Source organism: Odocoileus virginianus, chromosome 1 (genome assembly GCF_023699985.2).
Source record: "Odocoileus virginianus isolate 20LAN1187 ecotype Illinois chromosome 1, Ovbor_1.2, whole genome shotgun sequence".
NCBI lineage: Eukaryota > Metazoa > Chordata > Mammalia > Artiodactyla > Cervidae > Odocoileus > Odocoileus virginianus.
In genome coordinates this window covers 16,771,421-16,794,881 of record NC_069674.1, presented here as the reverse complement: position 1 = coordinate 16,794,881, position 23,461 = coordinate 16,771,421, and the positions used below count along the sequence as shown (strand labels likewise).

Genomic DNA, 23,461 nt, shown 5'->3' with positions numbered 1-23,461 from the left:
TTCCTTGTTGCCGCAGCCCAGAAAGCTATGAATAGCACCATCGCTGTAACCACTCCCTTTCCACTGGCTTAAAAATCAATTCCAGGGAGAATTTTTTTCCAACATGGATATCCCTGAACTTTTTCAATTCTGTAATAGCATTCACAGAAAAACTGAAATGAGACTTGCTACCAGTTTTTTTGGACAATGCCTTTAAAGGAAGTGATACAACCAATGCTGACCCCAAAACGACATGCTCTGGATATAGACATAAATGCATTTTTACATATATATATAGTTACATATCCAACCACTGGCTCCAAAAAGATTAAATGCCTTTTTGGAGGATGAGGATCTGTTATCTCTTGATCCAATCTGTTTTTATGGAAGAGAAGTGACTTTACCCCAGCGTTCATTTCCAGAGGGGGCTCCTCCTTGTCAAACGGGGTAGAAATGGCGGTGATGGTCAGCGTGACAGAGGGGACAAGACCTGAGGGTGGCTCGTCCGTGATGGGCTCTGTCTTGATGGTTGCTGGTGGGAAGTCTGGAGACAGGTACCATTTCTCACTCTCCACCTCCTCTGTGGGAAAAAGACAAGCACACTGCGTGAAATCTGCTGAGGGCATCAGGAAGAAGTAAAACAAGTGACCACCGACCTTTCTCCTCAAAAAAACCTCCAACAAAGAGTGATTGAGGGACTTCTCTGGCGCCTCAGTGGATAAGAATCCACCTGCCGATGCAGGGGACATGGGTTTGATCCCTGGTCCAGGAAGATCCCACGTGCCTCGGGGCAACTAGGCCCCCGAGCCACAGCTACTGAGCCTGTGCTCTAGAGCCTGAGAACCTCTACTGCTGAGCCCATGTGCGGCGATCGCTGAGGCCTGTGTGCCTAGAGCCTGTGCTCCACAAGGGAAGACACCGCGATGAGAAGCTCTCACACCGCAGCCAGAGGGCAGCCTCTGTGCTCCGCAACTAGAGAAAGCCCGCACGCAGCAGCAAAGACCCAGCACAACCAAAACTATGACAGATTCATAAAAAAGTAATTATTGAGAGTAGAATTAAAAGAAATAAAATGAGACTATGAGAGAGGAGATCAATGGATGAACAAACGACCGGCAGAGTAAGAATCTATGCTTTCATTCACTTGAGTGTAAGGACGCCTAAGGCAACTCTGAAGCGAAGCAAGCATATGAAAGAAACTAAGCTCCCTGGGCACCGTGGGAAGGAGACTGGGAGGATGGGGAACAGGATAAAAGGGACAATTTCAGTGTGTAGTGTTCTATAGTTTTTGGTTTTCAAACCAAATGAATCTAATATCTATTCATAAATAAAGGAGTACATCTAAAAATATGAAAGAAGAGGGGGGATGGATCAGGAAATTGGGATTGGCACATATACACTACCATGTATTAAACAGATAACTAACGAGAATCTACTGCATAGAGCAGGGAACTCTACTCAATACTCTGTGCTGACCTAAATGGAAGGGAAATCCAAGGAAGAGGAGTTACATGTATACATGTGACTGATCCACTTTGCTGTACAGCTGAAATGAACACTACATTGTAAAGCAACTACATTAAAAAAAGAAAGAAAGAAATATATATATATATATATATATATATATATAGGGTTGGCCAAAATGTTTGTTTGGGTTTTTCCATAACATCTTGCAGAAAAACCCCAACAAACTTCTTGGCCAATTCTACAATTAAAAAATACAAATAAGAAGGAAAGAGTGAATGACTGCAACCAGGGTCTCAGGAGACAGGACCAGAGACAACGGTTAGAAGGTCTCTGCCCTTCTCCCCAGTGGATGCTTATCTGTTTCTTTTTTTCTTTTCACTCCCCATTGCTGGTCCCAGTCTGCTTCCCTACAAGCTCACTTAAGCCTTATACCTGCCCTAGACTTCCAGAACTGTACTTAGCCCACTCAGAAACTTCAGAGTGTGTAAAACATGTTGCTGAAATGCATGAAATCCAGAGGGAAGAGCGGCCCCTTGCCGAGTCTTGTCTTGGCCTCTGGCTTTCGCGATGATCACAGGCCTGGGGATTGCCACAGAGGAACAGCAGCGATGGGACAGAAGCACCTCCATCACTCAGCAACATTCTCCCAGGAGCCCGCACGGTACCCTGCACTTCTATCAAATTACTTGAGAGCAGGTACCTCAGCGCAGCCCTGGAAAAGAAGCGGGCAGGGCAGGGCAGGGGATAGCAAGGAGGCTGCAAGCAGGTGCAGAACAAGAGAAAACAAGTCAGAGATTCCCAGAGTCAGCATTCCTCACCCGACGCCAGTTAACTAAAACGAGACTGAAATAAAGCCAAGATATGCTCCCTTGTTTTATTAAAATGTACATATACATTCACACCCTCGTGAACTGTTATCGTAGAGGGCAGCAAAGTCATTCACATTATGAATTATTTCACACTCAAGAGTAGAACTCAAGTTTTCTTATGAAAAGGTACATGGACATCACATCACTCAACCATCAAGGGGCAGTGGAAGAGTGGGCAAGGAAGCCAAAAGCTACAGCTTGCAGTGATTAAGGTTGTATTTCATAAGTAACTTCCTTCAAAGGAAAGTTAGATTCATCTGCATCAAGGAAAATGATTTTCCCCCAAATCCAATTTATAACTGACTCGATTAAATATTCCATCCCCAAAGTACTAATATTTCCTTGGGTAAAATAAAGATGGGCGAGGTTTCAGTTGGTTGACGACGCTTCACTTTTAGAGCTGGTTTTCCGGAGCTGCTGAGCACTCTGGGGTGGTGGAGGAGTCCCATCATTCCCAGGGGATTGGGGACCACATCCTGGCTGAGCAGGAGGGGCAGGAAACAAAAGGCCTCTTGAAGGCGGTCAGAGGATGGAGACCACACTGTACTGGATGCAGAGTCCTGCTGGCCAGATGGGCGCCCCAGCTCAGCTTGGGGGCAGCGAGGGCAACTGGATGAGGAGCCAAACCAAGTATCTTTTTTTTTTTAATGTATTTTTATTTTTGGCTGCACTGGGTCTTCATTGCTGCGTGTGGGCTTTCTCAAGTTGCAGTGTACATGAGCTACTTTCCAGTCGTGGTGCAAAGGCTTCTCATTGCAGTGGCTTCTCTTGTTGAGGAGCACAGGCTCTAGGGCCCGCAGGCTCAGTAGCTGCGGCACATGGGCGTAGTTGCTCCACAGCATACAGAATCTCCCCAGGCCAGGGATTGAACCTGTGTCCCCTGCATTGGCAGGCGGATTCCTATCCACTGTACCACCAGGAAGTCCCAAATAAAGTTTCTAACACTGCTCTCAGGAGGAGTTTAGGAATGGGGAGTCTGTCAGCTGCAAGGAGGACAGGCTCAGGACCGATGTGGGAAGCAGCTAGAGAGACAGAGAGAGCGTAGATCACACTTTCTCCACTCAGCAGTGATGTGTTCATACCTCCATCTGTCAGCACTTACTGCCTGTCCACACTGAGCAATATTTATCCCTAGCAGAGGCTGGAAGAGAGACAGCAAGATGAAACACAGCCTCGGTACATATGAAAATAAACACTAAGGCATCACTGAGAAAAAGGTCACATGCAGTTACCAGGAAATGGTGAAATAAGGCCAGACCCCATGGGTGTGCAGTTATGATCACTGTGATGACAGGTAAATCACAAGGCACAAAAGAAAAGACAAACATAAATACAAAAAGCAAAGACAAAATTATAAGTGCACCTTCCCTGGTGGCTAAAGAATCCGCCTGCCAGTGCAGGAAACATGGGTTTGATCCCTGATCAGTGAAGATTGAGCATGCCGCAGAGCAACTAAGCCCATGTGCCACAGCTATTAAGCCCGTGCTCTAGAGACAGGGAACCACAACTACTTAAGACCATGTGCCACAGAGCTCATGCTCCACAGCAAGAGAAGCCCGCACACCGCAGCTAGAGGGTTACCCCAGCTCACCATAACTAGAGAAAAGCCCGTGCAGAAATGAAAACCCAGTACAGCCAAATGTAAATAAATAAATAAAATTATTTAAAAATAAACAAAATGACAAGCAAAATGAAGACAGGTCATGAAGTCAGTTCTTCCAATAAGCTAAACCATTCTCAAAGCACACATCCATTAAGTAGGTCAAGATAGTTTATATTCTTAATGCTTAGTGCCCTACACTCTTATTTTAAAAAAAAATTATGTAAATATAATCTTTGTTGTATCAGAGATGGAGACTGAAGGACAAACAATAATTATGTGAACCAGGAAACAAAACTTTCCCTGAACTCTTCCAAGAAAGAAGCCCAAAGAAGCTTCCACTCCTCTCCTGAGCTTTTTGGTGACAAACAGCTGGAGTTGTCTGCCTGCTTCCAGTTCAAACCAGCAATTTATTACTCTCCCTTGAAAGATATTTTTTTGAATTAGAAAGAAGTTTAAGGCCATCAAGCTCGATATGTGATCTCACAATGAGGAACCTAACATGCAGGTCTAGACCACATAGCAAATGAGTGGCAAAATTCAGGTCTCTTGATCCATGAAAGAAACAAGTAAACACATAAACATTTTTGCATAAATATGCTCATTGCAGCATTATTTATTATCACAAGACACTGAAAGTAACCAAAACAGTAAAAAGGAAGGGCAAGGTTAATGACTTAGGGTGTACTCATACAATGGAGGAGAAGGCAATGGCAACCCACTCCAGTACTCTTGCCTGGAAAATCCCATGAACGGAGGAGCCTTGTAGGCTGCAGTCCATGGGGTCGCTAGGAGTTGGACACAACTAAGTGACTTCACTTTCACTTTTCACTTTCATGCATTGGAGAAGGAAATGGCAACCCACTCCAGTATTCTTGCCTGGAGAATCCCATGGATGGAGGAGCCTGGTGGGCTACATTAGTCCATGGGGTCGCAAAGAGTCGGACACGACTGAGCAACTTCACCTTCAATGAGGAAAGTGATAGAATGATCTCTGGAGAATAACTCAGAACATGAATAATTTTTTCCCCCAATTTCATACTATTTCTAAATTTCCTATACGGGGAATATTATCATCCCTGGATGACTGCACATGGACATGGCCTGCTTCTGCCTGCTCTACTTTATACCTCAAAACAGTAATTACTAGAAGCCTTAGTGTGTCAAGGGGCCCATTCAGAGCCCCTTGACTTAGAGTCAGTGAGCACCTTAACATATGTTATAAATCACATAATTGGCTCCACAGTTCTTCATTTGTCCCTTTATCCATGTCCTCTGCCATGTAATCTGGTAGTGCCCTCCCACTGGGGACTAATTCCCATCCTAAGATTGACCACCTGCCTTGCTCTGGCTAAAAGGATATGAGCTTCCTAACACAAGTGGAGTCTTGAAATGCACAACTGAACTCACACATTTGTGCCTGTGCCATCACAGTGAGACGGATGTGCTAGGACAATCTACCGATCCCAGGAGGACAGACACATAAAACAGAATTGTCCCCAGATAAGCCTGGCCAAAATCAGCCAACTCTCAGCCTTAGACATGTGAGTAGATCTAGATGAAACCAGTAAAACCAGTCATTGCCCCTAACCTCACCTAAATGAGCCAACCTCTAGTCAAGGCACAACCGTGTGAACTATAATAATAAATGATTGTTGTCAAAGCTAAGGAGTTTAGATAGAGATATAGATGGAGAGAACAGATGTATGGATACCAAGGACAAAAAGGAGTGCCATGAATTGGGAGATTGACATATATAAACTATTGATATGTGTGCTGTGTATTTAGTCGCTCAGTCCTGTCCAGCTCTTTGTGACCCCATGGGCTTGCAGTCCACCAGGCTCCCCTGTCCATGGGGATTCCCCAGGCAAGAATACTGGAGTGGGTTGCCATGCCCTTCTCCAGGGGATCTTCCCAGACCCAGGGATCAAACCCAGGTCTCCTGCACTGCAGGTGGATTCTTTACCATCTGAGTCACCAATATATAAAATAAATCACTAATGAGAACCTACTGTATAGCACAGGGGATTGTATACAGTGCTCTGTGGTGACCTAAATGGGAAGGAAATCCAAAAAAAGAGGAGATGTGTGTATACCTATAGTTGATTCAGACTTCCCTGGTGGCTTAGAGGGCAAAGCGCCTGCCCACAATGCGGGAGACCAGGGTTCGATTCCTGGGTCAGGGAAGATCCCCTGGAGAAGGAAATAGCAACCCACTCCAGTACCCTTGCCTGGAAAATCCCCTGAACGGAGGGGCCTGAGTGACTCAGTATCTGATTCACTTGTTGTACAGCAGAAACTAACATAACATTGTAAAACAACCACACTCCAATAAAAATTTTTTTTACAAAAGCTAATGAGTTTAGGAGTGGTTTGTTTTTCAGGAATATAGCTGGCTGATATAACACTGCTGAAAGTATCAATATACACAAGAAATTAAATCCATCACATCAGAACCTATGGCAACACAATAGCTGAACCACATTCCCATAATAATCCCTCTAAACCACCAACTGTAAACCATATCAATAAGTATTTGTAGATTGATCCGATCTACCAGTTAAATCATAAAATAAATGACTTCAGGTGAAGAAGGTCAGCCAGTAAGAAGTTTGCTGAGAACAACATTCCAGCAGCAGCTGAAATTAGAAAAAAGGAGCTGTCATTCTGAACTACTAGGTGTTAGCTTGTACTCTGTCTGTCAATGGAAATAAATTTCAAATCTGAGAAAACAAAATGACAAATATAACCTCTGAGGTATGACAGAAGATAAAGTGAAAGGGAATCAGTAGAATATGTATTACACTTTTCCCATATGACCTTACTTTCACAGTCTTATTTCACTGGCAAAACATCAGCAGAGCACCATAGCTTAGAACTTAGATGGCTGAGTTATTGATAGGACTTAGATGGCTGAGTTATTGATAAAACTACAAAAATAAGAGTCAGCGCACACTCTATACATGCTCAAATTTGTAAAACTTCTGAAGCTCAGATATTGATTAAAAAAATTTTTTTTTCCTAAACTATATCTATATGCCTTTTAAGTTTCATTTCAGGAGGAAAACATCACCCGGTCTTTCCTGGCCATCCAATGGCTAAGACCCTGAGCTTCCCTGAGCTTCCACTTCAGGGGGCATTGGTTCGATCCCTCATTAGGGAACTAAGATCTCACATGCCATGCAGCACAGCCAGGAAAAAAAAAGAAAAAAGAAGGAAAACATGACCCAATAAGGCCAGTAGTGCACCGTGGAGAGTAAGAAGCACAGCCGACATATCTCCTGATTTTATTTAAACAGCTTGCTATCAAAGGCCAAGCTCAACTGGCAGATTTCCTGGGGATCACCACTCAGCCAGCTGTCAGCAAGAAAACAAAAACAGGCCGCTGTCTCGTGATGACCAGTCCTTCGCATCCAAGGACGAAAGGAAGCAGCTGTGAGCACTGGGGCTAGATGCTGAGATTACCAAGACATCAGCTAAAAAGCCCACAAACTAAAAGCTAACATACAGGTAACACCAAAATGCAGGTCCTCAATCATTTCCATAAATAACTGCACTGAATTGAAACTGATTCCTGGGAGGGGGAAAGAAGAGGTTAAACTCTAAATTGGGAGTAGAAAGTATCTTTATGTTATATATATATATGAGTTATATATGTGTGTCATTTTATATATTATATAAATAATACACATATATCTGTATATACACAAACACAGATATACATTTATCTATATGGTATGTCAGTGTACTCTTAAAAAGAGAAATTACATAGGGCAAATACCACTTAAATGATATATACACATATGCACCCACTAGCTATTTATATGTCTAAAGTAAAAAAGAAATGTCTGTGAATTAAATAAGTATGCCTCATCTAAATCCTTCAGTATTTCATACTTCACTATTTGCCCTGTGAATTTCTTCAACAGAATTGGCAAATCTTGACCCATTTTTGGCGTAAACATCTCTTAAAGGAAAAACGCCAAGACTGGGTTCTGGAAGCCAGGAGAGGGGAGGAAAGCAGGTGAATGTATCAAAGAGTCAGACTAAACTGCAGCCCACTGTTCAGACAGAAGGTAGACGCCTGCCTGCCCAGGGTCCCTCCCTGAGTGCCTGGACAATGAAATCACCTCCAGTGTGAGTTGTATGGGGAAGTGTTGAAAACAGTGAAAACAGAGAACACTTAACTATGAGTGTTTACTACGTGCTAAACATTGTTCTAAGTGCTTTAGATATATAATAATTAATTTAACCCTGAGAGTGACTCTGGAAGGCAAGCACTATGATCGTTCTCATTTTATAGACAAGGACACTAAGAGATTAAACTCCTCAACCTATGTCACCCCTGGGGGCTGATATACAGCCCCCAGCTGGTATACAGCCCCCAGCTGGTATACAGCCCCCAGCACATATACGGCCAACCAGAGTTGCACACCCAGGCCAACCAGTCCCACAGTCTGGGCTCTTTTCCCCTCTAGCATATTGCTTTGCAAGAGATCAGTGATGAAACATCTCTGCCAAAAGTGAGTATTCTTCAATTAACATTATTTTGAGCCCATAATTAGCCACTAAAAAAAGTGCAATATTGGTTTTTCCTATACTTCTCACCTTCATTTATATGGACTCCTAATCCACTGTTTGCTAAGGTGAAGCACTCCAGTTTAAGACCAGCCAGTAACAGCTCAAATGTTTTGAGAGTTGTGTGCCAGGCCCCGTTCTTCATGTTTACCTTCCTGATTTCGTGTTCTTTCTGTGCCTGTGTTTACAGCCTCTTTCACTTATTCTGGTTGTTAATATTGTGGTCAGTTGGTAAATTATGTACTGAATTATGTGGCAATATGCATAAAGCAATAATAACAAGAGCAAAGCAATAATGACAAGAGCTAATTAGTGTGTACTAATTGCCAGGCACTGTTATAAATGTATAATATATAATAACTTAATCCCTACAACAATAGCACAAGGTTGAGTATCATGAAAATTATTTCCATTTTAAAGATCAGGAAAGAAACACAAGAGTTGAGCCACTTGCTCAAATTCACACCATTAGTAAGTGGCAGAACCCAGACTCCAATTCAAGCAAATTGATCCCAGAGATGAACTGCTAAATTCTATCTGTGGTCTGCATTTGGTATCTCAGGTCCTCCCATAGGAAACTGTGTTTAGAGTATGCATTAAACAAATATCTGTGGAGCAAATGACTGATTTAAAAAGATGTACTTAGTGTATACATGCCAAAAAAACCCCTCTTGTGTACACTTTTCTCACCAAAATTATGACTCTTACTTGTGAACAGAGTAAGTTCAATGCTTTGTTGTTGTTCAGTCGCTCAGTCATGTCTGACTCTTTGCGACCCCAAGGACTGCAGCACGCCAGGCTTTCCTGTCCTTCACCATCTCCTGGATTTTGCTCAAACTCATGTCCATTGAGTTAGTGATGCCATCCAACCATCTCATCTTCTGTCTACCCCTTCTCCTCTTGCCCTCAATCTTTCCCAGCATCAGAGTCTTTCCCAAGTTTAATGCTAGATAGCAAGGCAATGCCAAAGAATGTTCAAACTATCATACACACACACACACACAAAAAAAAAAAAAAAAACTATCACACAATTGCACTCATTTCACATGCTAGCAAAGTAATGCTCAAAATTCTCCAAGTGAGTCTTCAACAGTATGTGAACCGAAAACTTCCAGATGTTCAAGCTGGATTTAGAAAAGGCAGAGGAACCAGAGATCAAATCTCCAACATCCGCTGGACCATAGAAAAAGCAAGAGAGTTCCAGAAAAACATCTATTTCTGCTTTACTGACTACTCCAAAGCCTTTGACTCTGTGGATCACAACAAACTGTGGAAAATTCTTAAAGAGATAGAAATACCAGACCACCTTATCTGTCTCCTGAGAAATCTGTATGCAGGTCAAGAAGCAACAGTTAGAACTAGACATATTGTCACCCTGCTTATTTAACTTATATGCAGAGTACATCATGCGAAATGCCAGGCCAGATGAAGCAAAAGCTGTAATCAAGATTGCCAGGAAAAATATCAATAACTTCAGATAAGCAGATGATACTACCCTAATGGCAGAAAGCAAAGAGGAACTAAAGAGCCTCTTGATAAAAGTGAAAGAGGAGAGTGAAAATGCTGGCTTAAAACTCAACATTCAGAAAACTAAGATCATGGCATCTGGTGCCATCACTTCATGGCAAATAGATGGGGAAACAGTGGAAACAGTGACAGATTTTATTTTCTCGGGCTCCAAAATCACTGCAGATGGCGACTCCAGCCATGAAATTAAGACGCTTGCTGCTTGGAAAAAAAGCAATGACCAACCTAGACAGCATATTAAAAAGCAGAGACGTTACTTTGCTGACAAAGGTCTGTCTAGTCAAGTCTATGGTTTTTCCAGTAGTCATGCATGGATGTGAGAGTTGGACCATAAAGAAGGGCTGAAGAACTGATGCTTTTGAACTGTGGTGTTGGAGAAGACTCTTGAGAGTCCCTTGGACTGCAAGGAGATCCAATCAGTCTATCCTAAAGGAAATCAGTCCTGAATATTAATTGCAAGGGCTGATGCTGAAGCTGAAGCTCCCAATATTTTGGCCACCTGATGGGAAGAACTGACTCCTTGGAAAAGACCCTGATGCTGGTAAAAACTGAGGCCAGGAGCAGAAGGGGATGACAGAGGATGGGATGGTTGGATGACATCACCGACTTGATGGACATGAGTCTAAGCAAGCTTCAGGAGTTGCTGATGGACAGGGAAGCCTGGCATGCTGCCATCCATAAGGTTGCAAAGAGTCAGACACAACTGAGTGATTGAACCAAGCTATAAATATTGCTTTCTTATACTATTCTAACACTGCAATGACCAAGCAAACAAAGAAGTCATTATTTCACTTTTAAAAAGTTGAGGAGGTATTTCCCATACTAGTTAGCAAAAGAAAATAAAAGATAGTCTCAAATGAATGATGAAAAGCAAAAGAACATACACCACTAGTCCAGGTTTCAGACTCTGAAAAGAAGACTGTTCCTATACTTGTCCACCCCAAACACATCAGGTTCTTTCTGTACCTCATCCTTGCCAGGGGACCCAGCTACTTCCTGTAGGTAAATGACAGCTATGTCTGCATTTTTTTAACCATAGAATCTATGCCCTCTAAGACAGCTTAGACCCATGCTCTTGTCAGCAGCTCTAATCAAATGTGATGAAGATACAGCTCTTTGTCATCTCTCTGGGACTTTCTTTCCCAGGTCCCAAGGCCTTGGAACATTTCAACATCAAGATGTCTTCACCACTGCAAACAGAAAACCTAAGTCACCCATGACTCATCTCTACCCTTTACTCAGCATACCCGATGTTGTGCTAGTCCTGCTCTGGTTTCATCGAATCCTTTCAAAATCCATTTTTTCTTTGCCATGCATGGCATACACCTTTCTGTTTCTCCCCAGACTGCTATATCAAGCATATCTTCCCTGCTCTGACATCATCAGCCATCATTTTTCTTCTTCAAGTCTCTGAAAAAACACCACTCTACTTTACTAAGGCCCTGTTTCTCATCAACTGCTGAGTCTCCGCCTTCCATCAGGCATCTGTTCATCTTTAGCTCACAGACTATTGTTTTCACAGACACCTGTGAAATAATACCATAAATTTAGAATATCCATACTAAGCCAGTGCACCCGGTCACTCCATGCCCTGCTGGCTCTAGAAGCCTAGCCAGGCTAGCCAGAAGGAAGATGATTATTTTTCATGTTCTGGTTCCACTGTCTGTAGAAGGGAAAGATTCACAGTTAAGAGTTCTTTATTCCACCCAAAATAAGTTACCTTGACTTGTGCATGGTGCTAACAGATCACTTCTGGATTAGTATATTCTACTCTGAGTCTGTTGACATTTTGTATATTTTCTAACTTGTTTCTTATACCACCTTGGAGGACAGGGGCCATGTCTAGTTCTCTCTGAACAGCCTTCATCCAGCTCTAGGTTTCCTCTTTAGGAAGAAGACTGAAATTAACCAACAAAAGTAAATAAACACCTAGTCCCCCAATTACAAAGGAACATGAACAAAATAGAGTAGCTCATGAAGATATCCTCCAGCTGGTAAGGAGCAAAACTTGGTCATTTAAATATAAGCTTTTCATTCCTCAATCTACTTGGGTGCTTCTGCTTATCTCTTTATAAAATCTTCACTTTTTTAAAAAAAAAGAACAGAAAACCCTGCTTAACAGCCTTAATCATGGGCAGAAATGAACAAGCTGAATGCAGGATGTCTCTCTGGTGGTTTAAAAGGCCGGCCCACATTCCTAGAACCGGCTCCTGTGGTTGCCAAACCATGTGAAGTTCTTTAGTTCAAGTGTTTCAGAGAAGTCTACAGTCAAATTCAGCCCTGAAGACAGATGACTCCAGTGTAATCTTAGACTAGTGTTTCTCAACCTTTTTTTGGTCACAGGCTCTGTTGAGGATCTAAAAAAAAAAAAAAAGCTATATATGTCCCCAGCAGAAAAACTGACAAATATTGTGAGCCCCAAATTTTGCATACAATTTTAGGGGTGGGTCTCAAACTGTTCAACTGAAGAACATGATAGACAAACAGGATAAGAGCACCTATGTTTGCCCAATATAGTTGGCTCAGGGTTCAAGGAGGGAGGAAGAGGGAAAAGAAAGAGTTAGCAGGGAGATAACAAAGGGAGAAAGAAAGAAGGATGATGGTAGGAGAGAGAAAGAGGGAAAAGGGAGGAAGAAGGAGAAAGAAAAATCTTAATAAACTGAGAGTCTCATTTGAACTGTTTAGCTTATCACTTTGTTTCAGGCTCGGAAGCAATTACAGAAGAATTCCCTTTAATCTTTAAAACTGGACAGGAAGATTTGAATCTCTGACTTTGCGAGGTACAATGAAATACTAACCATCATTAGAAACAAGGATTCCTAGTTCTGGGCTTTAGACTGTTTAGACAGCGCAAACGATGAAGAATATTAAATTTAATGCAAACAGTAATGTTTAAATTGCTGCCTATTTATGCGTCTCCTAAAGAAATATCATCCTCCTGGATCAGGAAAGCAATCTGCTTAACAGAACACAGACTCCAGAGGGATCTTTGTGAATTAATCCTCCCTAAGGTGGATGCCAACTGGGATTCAAATGAATCAAATCGTTCTGTTCCCAAACATTTGCCTATCCACACAAAACTCAGAAAAACAATTGAAGCCAAGACCTGCACAATGCTTTCCTCAGCAATTTCCCCAGCTCCTTCATGCACACTGCCTACCTCTGATTTCACATACTCCAAATGGTTACTGTTCATACTCATTATTCCCTGCATACAAAAGGGATTTTGCTAGCATAGGAAGCCTTTACTCAGAGAAAAACTGATACTTAAGATGAACTGTGGATCAGAAACTCTTTGCAAAATATATCTGACCCACTGTACCTATTCTCAGCAAATTACCAGCACAGCCTATTGCAGTGCAGTCCAAAAAAAAGAGCACAGCCTAAAAGTTGAGAAATCTGTTTTATTCAGCAGATTTCTGAGGACTTAGGTCCAGAAGAGAACCTCTCAGACAGCTCTGAGGGACTGCTCCAAAGAGGTGAGGGATAAGTCAGGATGTACAGGAATTTTTTGCAACAAAAACCAGGTAGTCAGAACATCAAAAGTTTACTGTGACTTAAAGAATCCCAGACACTTGAAGTAAATGAATTCAGCACTTTTCTTTATATGGGAAGATGCAAGAGTTTGGGCTCATTGAAATCACTCCTCTGATATGCACCTTACCTATCTAGGGCCAGTATCCTGCTTTTTTCCATCCTGAACCTCCTTAATGGGCATAGTCTGGCTGATGGCCACAACACCTTTTGTTGACTGATACGGCAGGCAACATTCCTTGTGTATGGCATTATAGCACCTCTAAATAGGAGGGGCCAGATGGGGAGGTGAATGTTGTGTGCTTTGGTCTGATAAGAAAGCTTCCTGAAAAAGATTGATCATTTCTCCCCACACTAAGCTATAAGTAGGTGGCTCCTTTATGCTACATGTATACTGATTAGCATTAGAAAGCAAAAAAAAAAAAAAAGTGTTATCAGGAAGAGGAGGGGATCCTGAACTTTTGGAAAACTGCTTATTTGCAATCATTTCACTCAGGGTTTTGTTTTAGAAGAATCAGTTTCCTAGCCCTGTGTCCACTATCTGCTTCCCTCCAACCATCACCACCGTTTCAACTCTACTCAACACTTCAGGGCTCAAATGAAATTCTGCCTCATTCCTGCAACTTTTCCTGTGGTCATCACTGGGCATGCTCTCTCTCCTCTGAGTTGCTACAGTTTCCTCTCAGGACACTGCTCGTATTCAGTCTGATCAAGTATTGGGGTACATGGTATCTTCCTTAGACTCTGAGCTACTTTGAGGTAAGAATCTAAGTTTTACTGGGCTTCCCAGGTGGTGCTAGTGGTAAAGAATTCACCTGCCAATGCAGGAGAAATAAAGAGATGTGGGTTCGATCTCTATGTTGGGAAGATCCCCTTGAAGGAGGACATGGCAGCCCACTCCAGTATTCTTGCCTGCAGAATCCCATGGACAGAGGAGCCTGGCGGGCTCCATAGGATTGCAAAGAGATGGACATGGTTGAAGTGACTTAGTACACACTAAGTTTTACTATCATTGTCTCACAAGTATCTAGAACACATGGTAAGTGCTCAGCAAACATGGACTTGAAGGGGAAAGTTGCCCAGATTGTTTAGGCCAGCTCTGATCTGCACATTCTAGAACCAAGGCTGCTGCATGGCTGGCTAGCTCCACAGATAACGGAATACAACAGAGGTGTTGCTATGTTATTATCACACCCCTGACACAGGGCCATTCCCTCTGCCTAGAAGCCTCTTGCACATACACCTAGTTCTTTTCCTCATCTGCTGATCTTTGCTCAAATGCCACCTTTAAAGAAAGGCCTTCCCTGTCTATCCTAGTTAAAATGTCAACTCTCCTTTTGCTACGGTTTGAATGTTTGTGTCCTCCCAGAATTCACATGCTGAAATTCTAATGCCCAAAGTAATGGTCACAGGAGGTTGGGCCTTGGGGAGATAATTAGGTCATGAGGGTGATGCCCTCTGTAATGAAATTAATGCCCTTGTAAAACAGTCCCCACACGGCTCCAGTACTTTCTACCATCTGAGGACACAGTGAGCCATGAAGGAACTCAGGATGGGAAAGAACAAGTTACTGGCTCTAGATAGTTAAGGTGCATATCAGAGGAATGATTTCAATGAGCCCAGGCTCTTTCATCTTCTTGAAACAGAGAAAAATGCTAAATTCACCAACTTGAGATGTCTGGTTTATCTTTAATTAACAGTAATTTTTGAATGTTCTGACTACCTGGATTTTGTTGCAAAAACTCCTATATAACCTGACTACTCCCTTACCTCTTTGGAACAGAATCTCAGAGCTATCTGAGAAGCTGCATCCCAGGCTTCAGTCCTCAGAAAGTCCATCAAATAAAACATAATTCTCAACTTTTAAGTTGTGAGATTTTTTCAGTCAACAGCCAGAACCACCTATGTGAGCAAGTCCTGAATTCTTGATCCACAGAAATCATGAGAGGTAATAAATGATTATTACTAGCTTAAGCCACGAATTTTGGGAGATCTGTTAAGACAGCAGTTAAAAAGCTATACAAGAGGTATTAGAAATGACTTCCACAAAGGGAAGTAGGGCTTGAAATAGAGGCATCAAAGGAACTGTAGGAATAACAGAGGCAAACCAGTACAGAGAATATGGGTTGTGTCTTCCCCTGGTAGTCCAGTGTTTAAGACTTTATCTTTCAATGTAGGGAATGCAGGTTCAATCCCTGATTGTGGAGCTAGGATCCCACTTGCCTCACTGCCAAAAACACCAAAACATAAAACAGAAACAATATGGTAACAATTTCAATAAAGACATTTAAAATAGTTCATATCAAAAATATTAAAAAAGAGAGAGAGAATGGGAAAACCATATGCAAAGGCAGTTACAAACATTAAACAGAAACCACATCCACACAGAACCTCAGCACTGGGAGAAATCTTAAAGGTCATTTAGTCTAATCTCCCATCTAGTGCTATAGTCCATTAAAAAAAAAAAAAGGCAACTAAGGCAGGGACTGCATGAGTTTATCTAAGCTAAAATGCAGAAAAAGGCTGACTCTCTATAGTTGTTCTCCACGTTACAATAAAATGACGGGTATATAGTCATAACAGAGACCATATCCCTGAATTTGAACAGAGATCATTCCTGGAAATGATTTAATAAGAAACTGAAAGGGGAAAAAAGATGGAGAGAAGAGGAGGGGAGAAGAAAGAGTGAAAGGAGGAGAAGCAGGAGGAAAAGAAGGGGATCAGGAAAACGAACAATAACAACCCTGCAACAACAGAGGAAGAAAGAGGAGGTGAGGAGAGGAGGAAGAAACACCAAGTCACTGAAATGCTATGTGGTGGGCACTGTCCCAGGTTCTTTAAACACATCATCTCATGTTACCCTCAGAACAGCTCCACATCCTCGAATTATTTCAGCTGTATTTCCTCCCGTCCCTCCCAGGGGACTTCCCTCACCCTGTTCCCTTGTTGAGGCAGGGACAGTGGAGAAACCACAGAGGAGAAGGATTAGATCATCATGCATCTAACCTCTTGTCAGGAGAAATCTGAGAATACAGTTAGGGCTCCAAAGGGTCCAGTCAGGAAAGGACTCACCCACAGATTTGGGACCGTCCCTTCACTGAGGACAGAAGGCCAAAGTTTCTGGGCTGTTTGTGGGTAGACCTCTAATCAAAAGAAGAATGAGCCTGAGAAAGAAAAAACCTGCAGTATTCTCTGTCCCAAGATAAGATGTTTTACTGATCCCAGAGTTGGTTCTGTTAGAGGTCATTAGTAGATCTAAGGAGCTTCCCTGGCAGCTCAATTGGTAAAGAGTTTGCCTGCAATGTAGGAGACCCTGGCTTGATTCCTGGGTTGAGAAGATCCCCTGGAGAAGGGATAAGCTACCCACTCCAGTATTCCTGGGCTTCCCTGGTGGCTCAGTTGGTAAAAGAATCCATCTGCAATATGGGAAACCTGGGTTTCCCACACACAGCACAGTAGGTCTATGAGGGATTCCCAGGTGGATCAATGGTAAAGAATCTGCCTGCTAATGCAGTAGACGCAGTAGTCGTGGGTTCAATTTCTGGCTCGGGAAGATCCCCTGGAGGAGGAAATGGCGACCTAGTCCAGCAGTCTTGCTGGGAAAATTTCATGGAGAGAGGAGGCTGGCAGGCTACAGCCTGGGGGTTGAAAGAGTCAGACACAACTGAGCATGCAAATGCACGCACGTGCTAGATCTAAGAACCCCAACTGGAGAAGGGATTCCCCCACAAAGCTAATGGCCTCTTTGTAAAGTGAACACAGGCATGTGCCTTTAACCCAAGGAAGCAGGAGGCATCCTATCCTGTAGGTAGTCACTTCACAAGACGTGTCATGTGTAGAGTGGTATAGGAGGGGAGGGGACATCTAGGTCAAGACAGAGGACATCAAGTTAGGGACCATCCTGCACTCTGCCATCCTGCCAGGAGAAGAGAACATATGCCAAACTAACATTAGAGGATACAGTTTTCGAAACTTACTCAAGATACTAAAATAGGTGGTTATATAGAGCCTGTACCAACTAAAGTCCTATGGAGTAATGGTAAAAACATGTGAACATCTTTAAGACCAGGAAAATTAAGCTCTCAACACATACCAAGCTAATGGCCTTGATAATGGGCATGAAAGGGTAACCAACAAGAAAGTCTAGGAATGCTCGCCAAGATCTCCTATACGTGGGGTTAAGGAAACGTGTCGGAAATGGGTCCAGAGGATACACAAGAAGTGTTTATGGAGAAGAGTGGTCATAAACATTCTTTCTCAGGGAAAAAAAACAAACATGGCATGACCTCTTGAAATGGTGGATGTACTGGAGTCAGCAACCAGAGAGGCCAACCTGATATGTGGAAGGATGCTTTGCTGCCCAGTCCACAGGTCAAAAAGAGCAATTAGTACCATTCAGTTCTAGCAAATTCCCAGAGCACACAGTCTCAGGTAGAGCTACATTCTGTGCCTCTCTGCATTCCCCCAGGGCCCAAGCACAGGCCACACACAGCAGGTATGTGGCTGAAGCAGGTGCTGATGATACTGTGACACACGTTCCGCACCCTCAAGGAGGTCAGGGCCAAAGATGCCAAGGTCCCAGCTGCTTCCCCCACTCTGGGTTTACCGTCATTGAAGCTGTCGCTGGTGGCGATGTGGGTGAATGGCGACTGGGCCCGTGGCTCCTCACAGAGGGAGTAGCTGTGCTCGGCCTGGATGAGGGGTGCCGGGGACGTCGGGGACGGCTCCACCTCCATCGACACACTCTTCTCTGAGAGGAAAGGGTCGTTCAGGAGCTGGCCCAAGACGTTCTGGGAGAACTCATCCAGAAGCTCCGAGAAGTGCTACAAGTGCAAAGGAGGAAGAACTCAGTGTCTTTTAACCATGGTCTGATATTCACACACATATTCTAACACAAGGGCTTCCCAGGTGGTGCCAGTGCTAAAGATTCTGCCTGCCAATGCAGGAGACATGAGAGGCACGGTTCAATCCCTGGGTCAGGACGATCCCCTGGAGGAGGGCATGGCAACCCACTCCAGTATTCTTGCCGGGAGAATCCCATGGACAGAGGAGCCTAGCAGGCCACAGTCCATAGGGTCGCACAGAGTTGGACACAACTGAAGCGACTTAGCACATTCGCACACGTTCTAACACCAAAATATCATCCACAACTTCTAACAACATCCAAACGAAGTCACTCATGCACAATGTCCAATTATCTGTTCCTGTGTAGCAAACCACCCCAAAGACAAATGGCTTAAAATAGCCACGATTTATTGTTCCTCACTATGCTATGGGTTGGCTGGGTGGATACACTGATTCATCTTCATTCACTGGCAGAGATGCAATGAGCTGGAATTTTGGCAGGGGCTGGGCTGGGCTGGGACACTGGGTGCCTGGGCCTTTTCCTCAAAGAGGCTTTATCAGGCGGGGAGTTCTCACATGACGGTAGAAATGTTCCTGGAGGGAGAAAGCCAAAGCTGAATGGCCCCAGAGGTCACACAACATCACTCCCCCCACATTCTTCAGGTCAAGGCAAGTGACAAGGCCAGCCCAGATTCATGGGATGAAAAGAGACACCACCTCTTGAACAGAGGAATAGCAAGAATCACACTGCAGGCCGGTGGAAACAGGATGGCATGAGTCACTCGGGGCCATGACTGCAACTATCTACCACCTTTCACACTGGAAATATCTGAAAATAAGCAAGCTATCCTGCATTTCTGTAGCATGAAAGTGTTATTCACAGCCAAGTGCCAAGTTCAAAGGCATCCGAATAAGCTTTCCTTTATTCTTCCAAGTACCTGGACTTTGTTCCTCTCTAGTTTTTCCTTAATCTACTTCATCTCTTCCCATCTTCCATCTCCAACAGCATCACCTCCCTAGCCCCCACCCTGCCAGGATGATAAAACAGGAATGATCTCTGCACAGCCCCACAGGGAGTCCTGCACTCCCTGTTCCACAACCCCACACTTATAGGACTGTAGCCCCATCCATTCTGCCTCACTGATAGAGGGATATTCATCATATGAGGGTCTATAGAGCCAAGTTTCTCAACCTCAGCACTACTGCCATTTTAGATGGCAAATTCCTTGTTATGGGGGGTGCGGCTGTTCTGTGCATTGGGGTGTTTAGCAGCATCCCTGGCCTCTACCCTCACCAGGCCAGTAGCATTCCCCTAGTCATGAAAACCAAAAATGTCTCTGCTGCTAGCCACTGTCAAATGGCCCTGGGGGGAGTAAGGGGAAGATCACCCTTGGTTTATTTATTTATTTTTTTAACGTGGACCATTTTTTAGTCTTTACTGAATTTACAATATTGTCTCTGTCCTATATTTTGGTTTCTTGACCACGAGACATGTGGGATCCTAGCTCCCCAACCAGGTGCTGAACTCTCACCCCCTGCCTTGGAAGGAAAAGTCTCAACCACTGGACCACCAGGGAAGTTCCTCACCCTTGGTTTATTAAAATTTTTTAAAGAATATTTTGGCCACGGGTTATGTGGGATGTTAGCTCCACACCAGGAACTGAAAGTGAGCCCCTCATGGAAGCACAGAGTCTTAACCACTGGAGCAGCAGGGAAGTCCATACCCTTGGTTTAGAACTCAGGCTGCAGAGTATATTAAAAATAATTCTAAACTAATTTAATTTAAAAGTTTGGTTGACACCAGCTGTTAGAGCCACTTCTACCTTCTAAACGTTCCCTGAGTCACAGACCAACAAGTGTCATCATTACTGATTAAACTTTCCATACTTGGAAAGCAGGTAGAGTAATAAGAGAACTGACTGCAAATGATGATACTTGGGGGGAGGTGATGAAAATTTGTAAGATTCACAGGGCAACTAAGTCCTACCATGGAACTGAAGGGTCAGTGAAGGTGTTATGAAAATGAATGCAGTTTAGGGAAGGTGGGGGCAGGAGGTGACCCTACGGTTAGAGCTCTAAGATTAGGATAGATGTAGGTCAGAACCGCCCCCTTCCAGAAAAAAAACAGAAGACAACACAGAAGAGCCTTGTAGGCTAGGTCCTTAAAGCAGCGTCAGATGGGTGGGTTTCACCAACAGCACAAACATGAGAAAAGCTGCATCTCAGCAGGACAGAATGCAGAGAAGCCACAGACCTTGGGTACATCCTAACAGGCACGTGTCATGTAAGAGAACAAGAGAGGGTGGTTGGGTAAGAGCTCTCTGTGCACAAACATATTTAAAGCTGAAAGGTGCTTAGACATATCTAAGGCAAGAATTCCCTGAGAGGGACTCCCTGGTGGTCCAGTGGGTAAGACTCCGAGCTCCCAAAGCAGAAGGCCCTGGGCTCATTCTCTGGTCACGGAACTAGACCCCACATGCTACCACTAAGAGTAAGCATGAGGGCTCCCCTGCCGCCTGCAGCCCACGGGGTCGCAGAGAGTAAAACACGACTGAGTGACTGAACAACAAGGTGGGGGCTTCCCAGATGGATCAGTGGTGAAGAATCCGTCTGCCAATGCAGGAGATGCAGGTTCGATCCCTGGGTCGGGAAGATACCCCGGAGAAGGAAATGGCAACCCACTCCAGTATTCCTGCCTGGGGAATGCCATGGACAGAGGAGCCTGGTGGGTTATAGTCCATGAGGTGGCAAAAGAGGAAGACATGGCTTAGCAGCTAAACAACAACAATACAGCAACTAAGAGTTCGGAGGCTGCAACTAAAATGATTCTGATGCTGAAACAAAGATCCCACACTAGCAGTGAAGATCCTGTGCGCAACAACCAAGACCTGATGCAGCCAAGTGAAAAAATATTTATATATTTAAAATCCCCTTAGAAAGAATGCCAACTGTCTGCATCACAATTATCAGGAGGATTTTGTTTTAGTTGTTTTATAATGAAATATTTTAAGCATTCAGAAAAAGTATAGAGGATAGTAACATGAATAATGATGATAATGAGTAATAATGATGATAATACCTTTTCAAAAAAACCTTTTTTTCCATGTTGCTTTTTTCCAAGTTTGCTATTACAACCTTTATTTCTTTACTCTTTATTAAAAAAAAAAATAAAACATGAAGCTCCCATTTAATCCCCTTCTTCTCTCTCAAAGTTAACTAATGCCCTGAACTTGGTGTTTATTTTTCCCATCTAGAACTTGACACTTCTACTACATAAGTATGTTTCCATTACATACACACAAGTTTTTTTTAACTTTAAATAGTGCCATACTTTATACTTCCTCTGCAACTTTCTTCTCTCAAAAAAGTTCTTTAGACTTATTAACGTTTATATGTGTAGCTCTACTCTTTAATTTAGATTTTTGAATTGTGTTACATTATATATTTATTCATTTCCTCTTAAGGGACATTTAAAGATTGTTTTTATGTATGATACTGTAATAAACATTAGTGAACATAACAGGAAATTTTAAAACATAGAAATCCTATGACCCATCTTCAGAGCTTTTGATTTATTAGGTCAAAGATAGCCATATTAAAACCAATTCATGTTGATGTACAGCAGAAACCATCACAATATTGTAAAGTAGTTATCTTCTAATTAAAAATTAAAATAAAATAAAACCACCACTGCCATCATCAGTCATTCAAATGTTCATGTCTGTTTTTCAAACACAGAAGGTTTGACACCAACTCCATTCACCACCCCTCTCTTTACACCACTTTACAATTAAGTCCCTGGAAGTTTACAAAGTCCCTAGCAGTTTGGACATGCTCAAAGTCAGAGAAAGATTCATGGATTTTGCAACCACTGTATGCTAAACTTTAGATAGGTCCCTGTGGATACAAAATAATAAATAAGAAGATAAAGGAACTTCCCTGGTAGCCCAATGGTTAAGAATCTTCCTTCCAGTGCAGGGAATGAGGGTTCAATCCCTGGTCAGTTCAGTTCAGTCACTTAGACATGTCTGGCTCTTTGCAACCCCATGGGCTGCAGCATGCCAGGCTTCCCTGTCTATCACCAACTCCTGGAGCTTGCTCAAACTCATGTCCATTGAGTCAGTGATGCCATCCAACCATCTCATCCTCTGTCGTCCCCTTCTCCTACCTTCAATCTTCCCCAGCATCAGGGCCTTTTCAAATGAGTCAGTTCTTCACATCAGGTGGCAAAAGTATTGGAGTTTCAGCTTCAACATCAGTCCTTCCAATGAATATTCAGGACTGATCTCCTTTAGGATGGACTGGCTGGATCTCCTTGCAGTCCAAGGGACTCTCAAGTGTCTTCTCCAACACGACAGTTCAAAAGCATCAATTCTTCAGCACTCAGCTTTCTTTATAGTCCAACTCTCACATCCATACATGACTACTAGAAAAACCACAGCTTTGACTAGAAGGACCTTTGTTGGCAAAGTAATGTCTCTGCTTTTTTAATATGCTATCTGGGTTGGTCATAGCTTTTCTTCCAAGCAGCAAGCATCTTTTAATTTCATGCCTGCAGTCACCATCTGCAGTGATTTTGGAGACCAAGAAAATAGTCTGTCATTGTTTCCCCATCTATTTGCCATGAAGTGATAGGGACCAGAGGCCATAATCTTAATTTTCTGAATGTTGAGTTTTAAGCCAGCATTTTCACTCTCCTCTTTCACTTTCATCAAGGGGCTCTTCAGTTCCTCTTCGCTTTCCGCCATAAGGGTGGTATCATCTGCATATCTGAGGTTATTGATATTTCTCCCAGAAACCTTGATTCCAGCTTGTGCTTCATCCAGCCCAGCATTTCTCATGATGTACTCTGCATATAAGTTAAATAAGCAGGATGACAATACACAGCCTTGATGTATACCATTCCCAATTTGGAACCAGTCCATTGTTCCATATCTGGCTCTAACCATTGCTTCTTGACCTGCACGCATATTTCTCAGGAGGCAGGTCAGGTGGTTTGGTATTCCAATCTCTTTTAAGAATTTTCTAGTTTGTTGTGATCCATACAGTCAAAGGCTTTGGT

At 43.1% G+C, this 23,461-nt stretch overlaps 1 protein-coding gene across 1 annotated transcript in view; it reads right to left on the bottom strand.

Annotated features, from left to right (window-relative positions):
- The window catches only part of CREB3L2 (cAMP responsive element binding protein 3 like 2), a 128,845-nt gene that overhangs the window by 33,964 nt on the left and 71,420 nt on the right, over nucleotides 1-23,461 (bottom strand). Inside the window, exons 2-3 of the mRNA XM_020910861.2 lie at nucleotides 18,161-18,377; nucleotides 384-559 (exon numbers count right to left, since the gene is read on the bottom strand). Coding sequence (XP_020766520.2) covers nucleotides 384-559; nucleotides 18,161-18,377 — 393 coding nt within the window. The remainder of the gene's footprint in view (nucleotides 1-383; nucleotides 560-18,160; nucleotides 18,378-23,461) is intronic.